At 41.8% G+C, this 13,071-nt stretch overlaps 1 protein-coding gene across 3 annotated transcripts in view; it reads left to right on the top strand.

The window, feature by feature from the left end:
• Positions 1-13,071, top strand: part of zeb2b (zinc finger E-box binding homeobox 2b) — a 132,608-nt gene that overhangs the window by 107,798 nt on the left and 11,739 nt on the right. The window contains exons 4-6 of one of the 3 annotated variants that reach the window (XM_080199379.1): positions 574-645; positions 5,920-6,108; positions 10,101-10,139. In XM_080199379.1, coding sequence (XP_080055505.1) covers positions 574-645; positions 5,920-6,108; positions 10,101-10,139 — 300 coding nt within the window. Of the gene's footprint in view, positions 1-573; positions 646-5,919; positions 6,109-10,100; positions 10,140-10,226; positions 10,400-13,071 lie in introns of those variants that run through there. The other 2 variants (XM_080199380.1, XM_080199381.1) reach the window with 2 other exon arrangements.

Raw genomic sequence — 13,071 nt, 5'->3', positions numbered from 1 at the left:
AGATAGTGCAGGACATTACAACTTCACTCACCCTTTACCTAAAAATGACACTGAGGAAGTAAATGAAGTAGAAATTGTGAGCATTACTGGTATTATGCAAAAAAAATACAGTCAGTCTTTTTTTCCCTCAGCTGGTTCAAGTGCCCTCAGGTGGAAAACTTATGATGCTTATGACTCACATGAGTCACATGAGATGAGCAATAGTACTGTACAATAGTTAATATCTCGATTGGTCTCTTCCCAGAAATACCCTTAGTTCAGTGTTTGTCTTTGTGAGATTAGTTAACACGGTTGGGTTTGATTATTTATTGAAGCCTATGCCCCCTTACCTTTTAATGCCTGACACTTCTCAATCCTCAGTTTCTTCACTGTTTTTCACTGCCACACTGTACTGGCCTGACCCAGGGTGACAGAAGTCATCGGAAAGGCTGAGACATTGGGCAAGTGTTGATGACAACCTTTCCTGTGGCTAACTTTGCCAGGGCTTTGCTGTGTTTAATACTGCGCAGGTTATCACACCACAATAAAAGCTCACAAGTACTGAGCCTCTTCTCATGTCCCTTTTCTCTACAGAAGAAATGAAGGAAGAGTATGACACTATGGGGCCTGAAGCCACAATCCAGCCTGGTAGAGGCAACGGTACAGGTGAGTACCATATCAGCTGTACCTCATGCCCCTGCACAACTATGATATTTTGTTATAAAAGTCTTACTGCAAAGTAAATTCTTTGTCCTGACTTAACTTGGCTGTGTGAAACTCTGCTATCAGTGAAGCTGTGGGCTTTGGTTGTATTCAGAATGGCCTAAAGTTGGTCTTCTTGTGCTTTCCCACCAGTTTTCTCCCTCTGTCTCTGCTCCATGCCCAACCAAGCAAGTGTGTTCAGTTCCTTGTGTGTGGCTTGAAAGCCGCAGATGCACTTAAGCTTGTGTATCCCTGCAGTCTAAATTTGCTATTCTATATGTAAACACCAGTAAATTAAACAGTGGACATTTACGGAGCCGGGTCCCTTTAATTCCAACCTAAGCTGTTCAAAGCTTCCTGGGCAAATCCAACAACTGATTGTAAGTGGGGGCTGACCTCATTCCTGCAACCATGTGTTCACGGGCATTCCAAGCATTTTTCCCACCTGATAAAGAGCTTTCGTCAAAACCATAGTGCAATATTATTGAAAGCTCACAGTCCTGGTGCAGGTGTCTGCAGAAGAGCTCCTTTCTCTCTGTCAGTAGGTTGAACACTTTTTTGTGCAGCCCATCAAGGTGTTTTCCAGAATGCAAATCAAAGTTGCGACACTGAACCACAGAGACATACGTTTTGGTCTAAATTTAGCTTCAGATGGGAACTTTACCAGTAGCTGGTTGCACTATGACATATTTTGCTAATCTCGTGAAAACTGGTCACAGGTTTTGAAATAAACAGAAGCAACAAGCTAAGCTGTTTCTGATTTTGCAAATGCATCAGAAATAAAGATAAATTTAAATACATATTTTCAGCCACTTTCCACTCCTAAAACCCCAATCAGCAGGTGTGTTTCTGCATTTCCTCAAACCTTCAAAGAAAGGGCAGCTTCTCCAACTGACATAGGATGTTCAGCTGCAACGTTTTGCCAATAAAAGATGTCTAAAACTCCCATAACTTTTATTCTTTAACAGGATTAACTGCAAAGTTCTCATGAAAGTTTGAAAATTATAAATATGGAAAAAACTGTAAAATTTGAGACCTTTTCCTTTGTTCAGTACTTACTCAAATTCATGCTGGAAATGTAATTCATTTTATGTCCCTTTATTACTTCATCCCTTTAGACTGACAAATGGTTGGCAGTTTTAATTTTATAATTCTCTGCCGGACTGTGAATTTGTGACCTTTTATCTGTTCTTTATGGGACACAGCACTACCATTTCAACAACCTTTCTTAGCCTTCTGATAGCTTTGGGTGTGTAGTCCATTGGTGCAAATTTGTGAGCAAGGGTGATTAGATTTAGATCTGGCATTCCATTTTACCATAGATAAGTACACTTGAGTAGGAACAAATAAATGTGTTCTATCTCCTTGGTCTTGACTAGATCATGACTCAAGGACTATTAGTATTTATGTTTAGTGACCATGCTAGCCTTGAAAATTAAGTAGTAACAATGCAGTAGTCTCTCAGTGCTGTAATGATGCATTAGCTTAGGTTATGGCGTAGAGACTGGCGTGTATTGTGCCCATTTTTCAACATAACATAGGGTCAAAGCATCCCAATTTAGTGGGATCTGTATCCAGTCTGTTCAGGCTTTGTGCATTCATTTTTCTGTGGCCTAAAAAAATGATAAAGCTGCTTGAATATATCAATTTGCAGCCTAATGCTTATTGAATATGTTATCATCTATTAAATATGTTATCAAAGGCCTGATGGACTTGTGATCTTTCAGTGGTCCCTTTGGCTGGAACTTAAATGGAACTTAAAAATAAAAACAACTTTTCTGTCAAGCCAGTTGCAGCAAGAGTGCTCCACTTGACGCTGTAATCTTCACATTCAGACCATCAATCCTGTTACCCACTCCAACACGAGAACTTCCATGAGAGCCATTGCTGGCCATTTTTCTGCTTCGTATGTAGAGAAGTGGCAGATAATTGACCTGTTATTCTCGACTTCACCACTAAGAAACATAGGAAGATTTTTGGGTAACACAGTGGGAAAACACCTAGCTTTAACTTGGCATTCCCCTTGATAATTCAGGAATTCACCATGAAGGAATGTTGTTGTTTTCTTCTAATACACTGAACAAGAAATTTGGTTTGTAAATTTGCCATTTTATGGCTCCAAAACACTATCTGTCAGTGAACTGTGCCTGTGCCATATTAGTGCAGCATTAGCACACACGTAGTTGGTGTGACCCACTCCCCACTATCCACCTCCCCCCCGCCCCCTGCAACTCCCCCACTCCTCCACCAGCTCCCAGCAGCTGGGGAGGTAGTGGCACAGCTGTTTTGTTACTGGACTAGTAATCCAGAGACCCAGGGCAAGACCTGGTGACTTGGATTCAAATCCCACCATGGCGGATGGTGAAATTTGAATTCAGTAAAAATCTGGAATTAAAAGTCTAATTATGATCATGAAACCATTGCCGATTATCATAAAAACCCATCTGGTTCACTAATGTGCTTTTGGAAAATAAATCTGCCGTCGTAGCCTAGTCTGGCCCACGTTTGACTCCAAACCCACAGCAATGTGGTTGACTCTCAGATGCCCTCCGAAATGGAGGCTAGTTAGGGATGGACAATAAATGACCATGTTCCATAACTGAATTTAAAAAAAGAAGTATTTAAAGTGATCATCAGACTAGCCCCTTGCAGATTAAGTACTTGTTGATTCCATTTGGCCATTGTTATTATGCTATTAGTGTTTATGGCTTTCCTATAGCCCTTTCAAATCGCCAAAGTCTATAAGCATCTGCTGAAGGACTTTTTGTTGAATTCAAACCTTTTACACAAACCAGTTGCTCCCAAATGTGGTTGCACAAGTAGGTGATCTTTTTGGAATGCGATATGGCATGGAGAATGAACAGAGACCGAACAGAGGAAGTCAAGCCACTGGATGAAGAAGGAGAAGAAGGGCTGTCAGCAAGGCCTTGGTGTTTTGCGATCAATTCTCTTAGCTGAATATCAGTGAGGTATAGTAAGGAGCTCTTCACTGAAAAATGTCACTTCTTGCAGCCATGACTGCAACCTCAAGCAGGACAAGGACCACTTTGCCAGTGGGAGTTGACCATGGTGATGGACTTTATGCATCTGGTGACTTCCAGGCTGGAGCTGGAGATATTTGCAACCTATCACAGTTTGCCAATCACACATTATTGAGTGAAGGAAATCACTCAGGTTTTCTGTTCAAAGCGAGCTAACAACATTTCAGTCTCTCTTGCCAAACCCAAATAGGTGGAGTAAACACATATCTTTGCTAGGATTGCAGGACACACCAGAGTGCAGGGTGCCATTGACTGCGTACATTTAGCTTTCAGGATGTCACATGTCAACTATGCCATATGCCAGAAACCAAATTAATTCCACTCCTTCAACGTCCAGCTGGTGAATGAGCATAGGCGATGAGTCATGCAAGTCAGTGTCCAATATCGTGGCAGTAATCATGATGCCTTCATTCCATGGCAGCCCACTGCATTTAAGCCAAGACAAAACAAAGGGTGACAAGAGCTATCCATTGACAATATGGCTTATGACTCTTGTGTGCAACCTCACACCTCTGTACAGTTTGCATCCAATGAAAATCACACTGCCAAGTGAAATCTGGTGGAGCATTGTCATGCTAAAACAATACTTCCACAGTCTGCTGTTAATCGAGATCATTTGTGGGTGAGCAATGGGGGATGATTTGAGCAGTGGCCATGGCTGCTGGTGCAGTTGTTTGGCTGTGACATTTGAAGACTTATTTAATGACCTTGATCACTCATGTGGGGTCATTATATTTCTTGTGGCACTGCATTCAGGTCTTCAGGGCTTTTCTCCTGACATTGACCTTCATAGCTATCTGCTCCTACTGCCTTTTGACCATGTGTCTGGAAGGTCTCCTTCCTCTGCCGATACAGGACAACTTTCCTCTTTACCATATCCTTCACCAAAACTTCCAGTTCAGCTCCAAAAAACATGGAGCAGACACTCTTCCTGTTGTGTCAATCCTCACTCTTTCCCAGGTTAGTTTCTCTTCAAAAATGAATCCCAGCATCTGCTTTGACTACAAACTACTTCCTCTTTTGGAGTTGCAGGCTAGCTTTAAGGAGCATGGGCTAGCTTTAAGCAGTATGGGCTGGCTTTAAGCAGTGGAGGCTAGCTTTAAGTAGTGGGGGCTAGCTTTAAGCAATGCGGTCTAGCTTTAAGTGGTTTCCTGAACTGAACTCATTGTATTTGCCGGCATTTGGCCCATGTCTTTCTAAATCTTTCCTATCCATTTACCTGTTCAAATGTCTTTTTAAATATTGGAATTGTACCCGCCTCTACCAACTCCTCTGGCAGCCGATTCCAAATACGCACCACCATCTGTGTGCAAAAGCCAACCCTTAGATCCCTTTTAAATCTTTCCCCTCTCACCTTAAACCTTTGCCCTCTGGTTTTGCACTCTCCTATCCTGGGGAAAATAAACCTTGGCTATTCACCTTATCTAGGCCATTCATAATTTTATAAACCTCATTAAGGTCACCCGTCATCCTTGTTTAGCATTGGCTCAAAGCGTTCAAAAGAGAGGCACACAATGTTTGCATGCTGCCTGTATTGCAATCAACAGGCATATCTTAATTTTGCCTGTTTTCAGTGTCGATACAATTTACCTCCTATTGTGTGACAGAGTATGCGACAGTAACTACTATAATGTGTCAATACACTGCCAAACTTTTATCTTTTATGCCACAAACTTGTAGTTACTGGACTGGAGAGAAAATCCTCTTTCTGGGAGCATAGAAGCTGAAGGCAGACAGATTGTCACTGAAATACATAGTTTCTTGTAGTAAATGTTTTTTCTCTTTAAATAGCACCTAGGTTTCCAGCATAAGTTTGAAATGTCTGTAACAAAAAAAAATTCAAGGAAAAACCCTGAAAGATAACAAGGCTGAGGAAAACAGAAGTAAAACTTGGCATGCCAGCAAGTCAGGCAGTTTAGGCTTGTAATCAGCATGTACCAATAAGGGCCTGTCATTTCCTGGCTAATGAAGACTGTGGTTTTATTTGCTTTGTTTGTGATTATTTCAGCTATCTCCACCTAACAGTTAGAGTTCCCACAAGAGCTAAACAGTATGGGGAAGCAGAAATTCCAAGTAGAATTGCAGGCCTTCTGAACTGCACATTGTGACTTGCTAGATGCCAAGTCACTCTGGCTTGTATAGAAAGATTGGACTGACATTCTTCTTCCTCCCTCCTTTTCTCAATGTATTATTTTAGGAAAGAGTATAGATTGCACGTCAGATTTTGAGGAGTATTTTGCCAAACGGAAGCTTGAAGAAGGAGACAGCCATGCGGTTAGCATTGCGGAATACTTACAGCGGAGTGACACAGCCATTATCTATCCAGAAGCACCCGAGGAACTGTCCCGGCATGGAACACCAGAGGCCAATGGGCAGGAGGACAATGGTGAGCCTCTCTCACAATGGTAGCCATTGCGCTGATATTTGTACACGATAAATTCACTGCATGCTTCAGTGTTTACCTTTAAACTTGGTGGGGGGGGGTCTGTAACAGCCGTCAAAGGCCTTGCATCAGATATAGCATGGAACATTTTGCCATAAACTGTCAGATTTGTCATTGCAAGCAGTGCATTTTTCATAGCGGTATGTTTTGTGCCACACATTCACTTTACAAATACTATTTTAGCATTTGTTTAAATAATGAATAGTCACACACTGAGAACAGCCAATATAGGTAGGGATACTTTATAACCATTTACTTTGATACTGTTGACTCCACTTAAGCATGTACCCATTTGAAAGAGTCGTTTTAAAGGCATTATCCTGTTCATTTGATTATTACATAAGATAATGACTCACTATCACTCCTTTAAACATATCAGAATTCTTCACATTAGACTAGAATAGGATCATTACAGTACAGAAGGAGGCCATTTGGTGCATCAAGTCTGTACTGATTGACCACCTTCCCACCCTGACCCTATTCCTGTAACCCCACACGTTTACCCTGCTAATCTCCCTGACATTAGAGTCAATTTGGCATGGCCAGTCAGCCTAACCCGCACATGTGGGAGGAAACTGGAGCACCCGCAGGAAGCCCACAGAGACATGGGGAGAAAGTGCAAACTCCACACAGTGACTGAGCCTGGAATTGAACCTGCATCCCTGGAGCTGTAAGGCAGCAGTGCTAACCACTGTGCCACCCCATATAACCAGTGTAATATTATACTGAAAAATGAGACCGCACCACTGCCACCCATGGTTTCCAATGATTAAGTACATCAACCAGTGTAGTAAGTGAAGTCAGTCTAATTCCTGAAACAGGCTGCCTTAGGCAAACTGAGTTGGGGCAGCATTTGGGGCACTGCATTTATGCTCCCTGATCCAGGACTAGGAAGGGGATAAACAACCAAGCTCCTCATTTTTGCTGTTATCCGGTGATTTCTGCTGGAAAATACAGAGATGTGGATGGATGTTGGATAAGAATAGGATCTAATTTGCCAGTAATGCCCCTCACCCCCCCTCCTCTGGCAGGAGTGGGGTCGCAAAATGTGACGAGCTGTTCAAAAGTCTCAACGACATTAAGGGCTGTAAAACTTCACCCAATGATGCAATGCAGTTGCGGGTTGGATTTTACGGACCCCCACTGTGCATTTTTTCAGTGAGTATGGGAGGGATATGTAAAATATGAAGGCTATCAAGCCTTGCTGCCTATCCCTGAGCTGTTCCCCTTAAGACAGCAGATGGGCTGCTCTCATTCTCCTCCCTGGGCTCTCCAGTCCCTCTAGGTCAAGGCCCCCTCCCCAGCATCTATGTCCTCTTCATTCCAGGACCTCCTTGCAGTACCAGCAGTGCCCACTACTGAGTTATGGTGCTGCTGGGACTGCTAGAGCTGTCAACCTATCAGATTCCTGGCAGCTGTTGAGGGCAGGACTTCCCTCTGAGGAGATCAAGTTCCATTTTCTGCTCCATTATGGCTGTGGGACAGAGTTCTTTCAGATCTGTTGGCTGCTGGCCAGTTCTTGCAATGTGGGTGCAGGATTGGGGGTGTGAAATCCAGCCCAATGAGTTAGGCAGTGCAAAGGCACTCAATTTTGGAACTCCCCAGGCTTAGTTAGTTTAAAACAGCCAAAACTGTGAAGTCTGTCATCAGTTTTGACACTGAGCCAGCAAAGAGATAACCAGGTGCTCTTGCTGGTGCTGATCTAAGCATTCCTGGTTTAGAAAGAGAACTAGCTCAGATCACCACACTTTCTGCAAACAAAACCCAATTGAAGCTGAAAGCACGCAAGTTGGGAAAGGGCACTCAGGCTCAGTTATGATGGTCTCGATTTGCCTCAGGACTGGCACATATTGTTGAGAAGCAGATTTGAAAAGTGTTTACATATGCCAATACAAAAGGACCCAGCATGATTCATCATTCCTGAAATATAAGGGATAGAGTAGGGAAGATCAGAAGCAAAGTAGTGGAAAATTAAAAAGATGAACAGGTCCAAAGGGTAGATGTTTATTATTGTTTTTAACTAGTGTGGCTTTACTATTGATATTTATGAATGTTCAGACAGGATAGCTGCTTTGCAAGCATGATTTCTTACACAGACAACTACAGCTTTGCAATTCATGCACACAACGCTCACTTAATCAGTAGATTAATTGTCCCACCACCCATTCCTACCTTTGCAAATGTGAGTTAGATAGTTGTTTATTAAAATTGGTCTCTTTAAAACCATTTTTTGTATTATCTACACTACTCATCACACTAACATAAATTTCACACATTTTAAAAATAAAAAAAGTGTTAACAGTAGAATACCTAGTTTCAATGCTAGAATGCAAATATATATTTAAAATAAGTAAGCATTTGGGTGCTGTAATATTTGCCCTTTTTGTAGAAATTGAAGCTTTTTTTAAGAATTGGGTTGTATTAAAGGGGAAAGCTGCTTCGCTCTGTGTTATCTGAAATGGTCCATGGAATATTAATCTCAGCAATATCTGGGTAGCACAAGGTTGCACTTGCACCACAAAGAATGTAAACATTTATGGGCACATCCCACTTAGTGTTATATTGAGGTGGATGAAGTGATTGAACTGCTCACCCGATGGCAGCAGTGAGAGACCCGAACCATTTCCTGGTTTGGCCTCATTACAGGTTCTCCCGATGTGCTACGAGTGCTCAATGAGCACTGACAAACAGTTCACCGAACTGGGGGTAAGGTGGGTAAATATTGAAGGAAACCTGACTGCACTGCAGGTGTGGGGTTAGTGGAAGGGGGATGGGAGTTGGGGGGGGTTTGTGGGGCTGGGGGCAGGAAAGTGGGCACAGAGGGATAGGTAGCAATTAGGAACACATTGATGGAGATGGACAAAGAAGCATTAATGTTCATTTTTGACCACCAGAGTGATTTGTCCCATGGTTTAAGAGTGGCTTGCAACGGTCCCTTGTAAGCCTGCTGGTTTGTCAACTCAGTGTTCGTTGGATGACTGCTTCTTTGGTGTACCCAGAAGATGTTTCCATAGTGTAAAACCCCTATCAGCATACTTCAGTTGGCATCCATCAATTTTTATTGTGGGACATACGCATTTGTTTCTTGGCTTGCTCTGAAAGCATGCTTGTGGAGAATGGAACATCTCCATTTTGGATTGCCACTCTTCAAAAAACAACAGGGATGAAAATCGGCACTGCTGTATCGTTAGAATGTAACAAATTAAATTGAAGATATCAGAATTGAATGGACATTCATTTTTGAAGCTCATTTTTAATTGAATCATTTGAAGAGCTTTTGTGGGGCAGCTTTATACAGGGCTATTCCAAGCTTACTGCATATTGTGAGTTTAACCAAAAACAACAATATTGCAAAAACAATATTTCTACCCTCAAGATGTCCATTTCCTGTTAAGTTGAAGCATTGCCTCCATGAGCTGACCAATTCCGCAGTTCTCCAGTAATAGCAAATGTAGTTTAACAGGGATGATAATATTTCTGAGAAGTTATTCCCACCATGTAAAAAATATATTAAGTATTCATTTTTAAATGCATGAAGTTTATGGGACAAAACGTCTATCTAAACATTTTTACATTCTTTGTGGTGCAAGTGCATCCTTATGCTACACAAATATTGCTGAGATTAATATTCTGGGCTATTTCGGATAACATAGAGCAAAGCAGCTCTCCCCTTTAATATAACCCAATTCTTATAAAAAGTATCAATTTCTACAAACAAAAGGGCATATACTACAGCACTAAATACTTATTTTAAATATGTATTTACATTCTAGTGCTGAAATTGGGCATTCTACTATTAACACTTTATTTATTTTTAAACGTGTGATCTTTATGTTAGGGTGATGAATAGTCTAGATAATACACAACAACAAACTGAGTTGATAAGTTGTGAAACAGTAGCTGTTTTTCTCATTCCAGCCATTTCCTCATTACAGCTTTGGTTCAAACATGGACAAAAGAGCTGAATTCAAGAGGTGAGAGTGACTGCCCTTTACATCAAGGCAGCATTTGACCAAGTATGGCATCAAGGATCCCTAGCAAAACTGGAATCAATGGAAATCAGGGGGAAAACCCTCCGCTGGAAGGAGTCATACCTGGCACAAAGGAAGATGGTTGTGGTAGTTGGAGGTCAATCATCTCAGTTCCAGGACATCACTGCAGGAGTTCCTCAGGGTAGTGTCCTAGGCCCAACCATCTTCAGCTGCTTCATCAATGACCTTCCTTCCATCACAAGGTCAGAAGTGGGGATGTTCGCTAATGATTGCACAATGTTCAGCACCATTTGCAAATCCTCAGATATTGAAGCAGTCCATGTCCAAATGCAGCAAGACCTGGACAATATCCAGGATTGGGCTGACAAGTGGCAAGTAACATTTACGCCACAAAGTGCCAGGCAATGACCATCTCCAGCAAGAAAGAATCTAATCATTGCCCCTTGACATTCAGCGGCATTATTGTCACTGAATGTTCCACTATCAACATTCTGGAGGTTACCATTGGCCAGAAATGTAACTAGATTAGCTATATAAATACTGTGGCTACAAGAGCAGGTCAGCAGCCAGGAATCCTGCAGTGAGTAACTCACCTCCTGATTCCCCAAATCCTGTTCGCCATCTACAAGGCACAAGTCAGTATGTGATAGTATACTGTTCACTTGCCTGGGTAAGTGCAGCTTCAACAATACTCAAGAAACTTGATACCATCCATAACAAAGCAACTCGCTTGATTGGCACCCCAAGCACAAACATTCACTCCCTCCACCACCAACGAACAGTGGCAGCAGTGTATATCATCTACAAGATGCGTTGCAGGAACTCACCAGGGCTCCCGAGACAACATCTTCCAAACCCATGACTGTTACGATCTAGAAGGACAAGGGCAGCAGATATCTGGGAACACCACCACCTGGAAATTCCCCTCCAAGTAACTCACCATCCTGACTTGGAAATATATTGCTGTTCCTTCACTGTCACTGGGTCAAAATCTTGGAATTCCCTCCCTAACAGCACTGTGGGTGTACCTACACCACAGGGACGGCAGCAGTTCAAGAAGGCAGCTCACCATCATCTTCTCAAGGGCAATTAGGGATGGGCCATAAACGCTGACCTAGCCAACAACAACCACATCCCATACAAATTCAGTTGGCAACAGGCAGGTAAAAGACTTGACTCCCCTAGGGGGTGAGCATAATAAACAACAAATTTGTAAGTATAGTGATCACAAGATTATAAAATGTCTTTGAGAAATACATGAATGTTATGTTACATTCCAAGGTTGAAGTTTGTCGTTAAAGTTGCTTGTTCCCACCTCCAAAATTATAAGGTGCTTCAGTCCGAAAGTGCTACCAACTATTTGGCCAAATTTCTTGATTTTGCAGATGAGCAGGGAAAAGGATTTGGCCAAAGAAATTGAAAGAAAATCTATTTTAAAAAAGCTGCTCAGCTTAGGCAATACATTTTGACATAATAAGGACCTGTCAAGAATGGGATAAATCTGCTTTGGGTCCACATGATCTATTTTCAACACTATCTGCCAGGTTGGACTATTGAATTTACCACCCTGCAGTGTTTAGAATCAAAACATTCCCATGACAAATGTGTTCCAAAACAACTAACTGGAAGTCAGGTTTCAAATTTGTTATCTGTATGTCCTCTCACTCAAACTCCCCAAAAGAATACTCTTCCCATCTCCATTTTCCTTCCAAAGAAACATCCCAGATCTGTGCCTGTCTCACCTGCAATATTCTATATGAATCCTTCCTTTATGAATTTTTTTGCACTTCAAGGTTGATAAATCACAATAAGGATTGGACTTTCCAATAGTCTGCCCTTTTCATAGAATCCCTACAGTGCAGAAGGAGGTTATTCAGTTCATCGATTCTGCACCGACTCTTTGATAGAGCCCTCTACCCAAGCCCTGTTATGTAACCCCAAGTATTTACCCTGCTAATTCTAACCTATGCATCTTGGGCCACTTAGGGGCAATTTAGCATGGCCAATCCACCTAACCTGCACATCTTTGGACTGTGGAAGGAAACGGGAACATCCGGAGGAAATCCAAGCAGACACAGGGATAACACGGGAACAAACTCCACATAGACAATCACTTGAGACCAGCAATGAACCTGGGTCCATGGCGCTGTGAGGTAGCAAGTGCTAACCACTGTGCCACCATGCCGCCCAGATTTTTGGTAACCACTAACATCAACAGTGACACTTAAATTACCTTACCTGAACAAAATTGAAAAATTACATGCAACACCCACTATTATGAGAGGAATGTCTATTATTGAAAGTTGGGTACAAATTTCAAATAGACAGGATGGACTCGACTAACATGCTTTTTAGTTCCTGCCTTCTGTTAAGTTTACAATTTGTTTGGGTTATAACAACATCATTAAACTACACCCCATTTATACCCCAGAGTAGCAACCAGAGTGCAGCTGTGAATATTTTAAAAGCATTATTGGCCTCTGGTACAAATGGGCCAGTTTCAGCCAACAGATGGGGAGAAAAGCATGATTGATTTTAGGGAGATGACGTGGTTGTCACCAGTTTCCATGTCTCTTGCTGTAATCTCAGGTTGTCATTTAAAATCTTAAATGCTTCCACCTTATGCATGACCGAAACTTCAAGCACAGTTCCAGCTTTTATTTTTCCTTAAGCGAGGCCCTTGTAGAGAGATTAAATTGGTACTTCAATTTGGGAGCAATAAACACAGAGGTGTTAAGATTTGCCTTGCCTGGCCATTAACTGATAGTTAAAAAAACTTGAATGGCCTAACTTTCAAAGGCACAGTATTCTTCCATTTTTTAAAAAAGCTTAACATTGCCATTTATTACGTGGGCTTTGTACTACTCGTATTTTTAAACATTAATCTTATTTCATTTTGAATCTGTGTGACTAA

This window comes from Carcharhinus amblyrhynchos, chromosome 11 (genome assembly GCF_965287045.1).
Source record: "Carcharhinus amblyrhynchos chromosome 11, sCarAmb.v2.hapA, whole genome shotgun sequence".
Taxonomy (NCBI): Eukaryota; Metazoa; Chordata; class Chondrichthyes; order Carcharhiniformes; family Carcharhinidae; genus Carcharhinus; species Carcharhinus amblyrhynchos.
The sequence above is the reverse complement of the archived record's forward strand: the minus strand, read 5'-3'. Positions and strand labels throughout refer to the sequence as shown.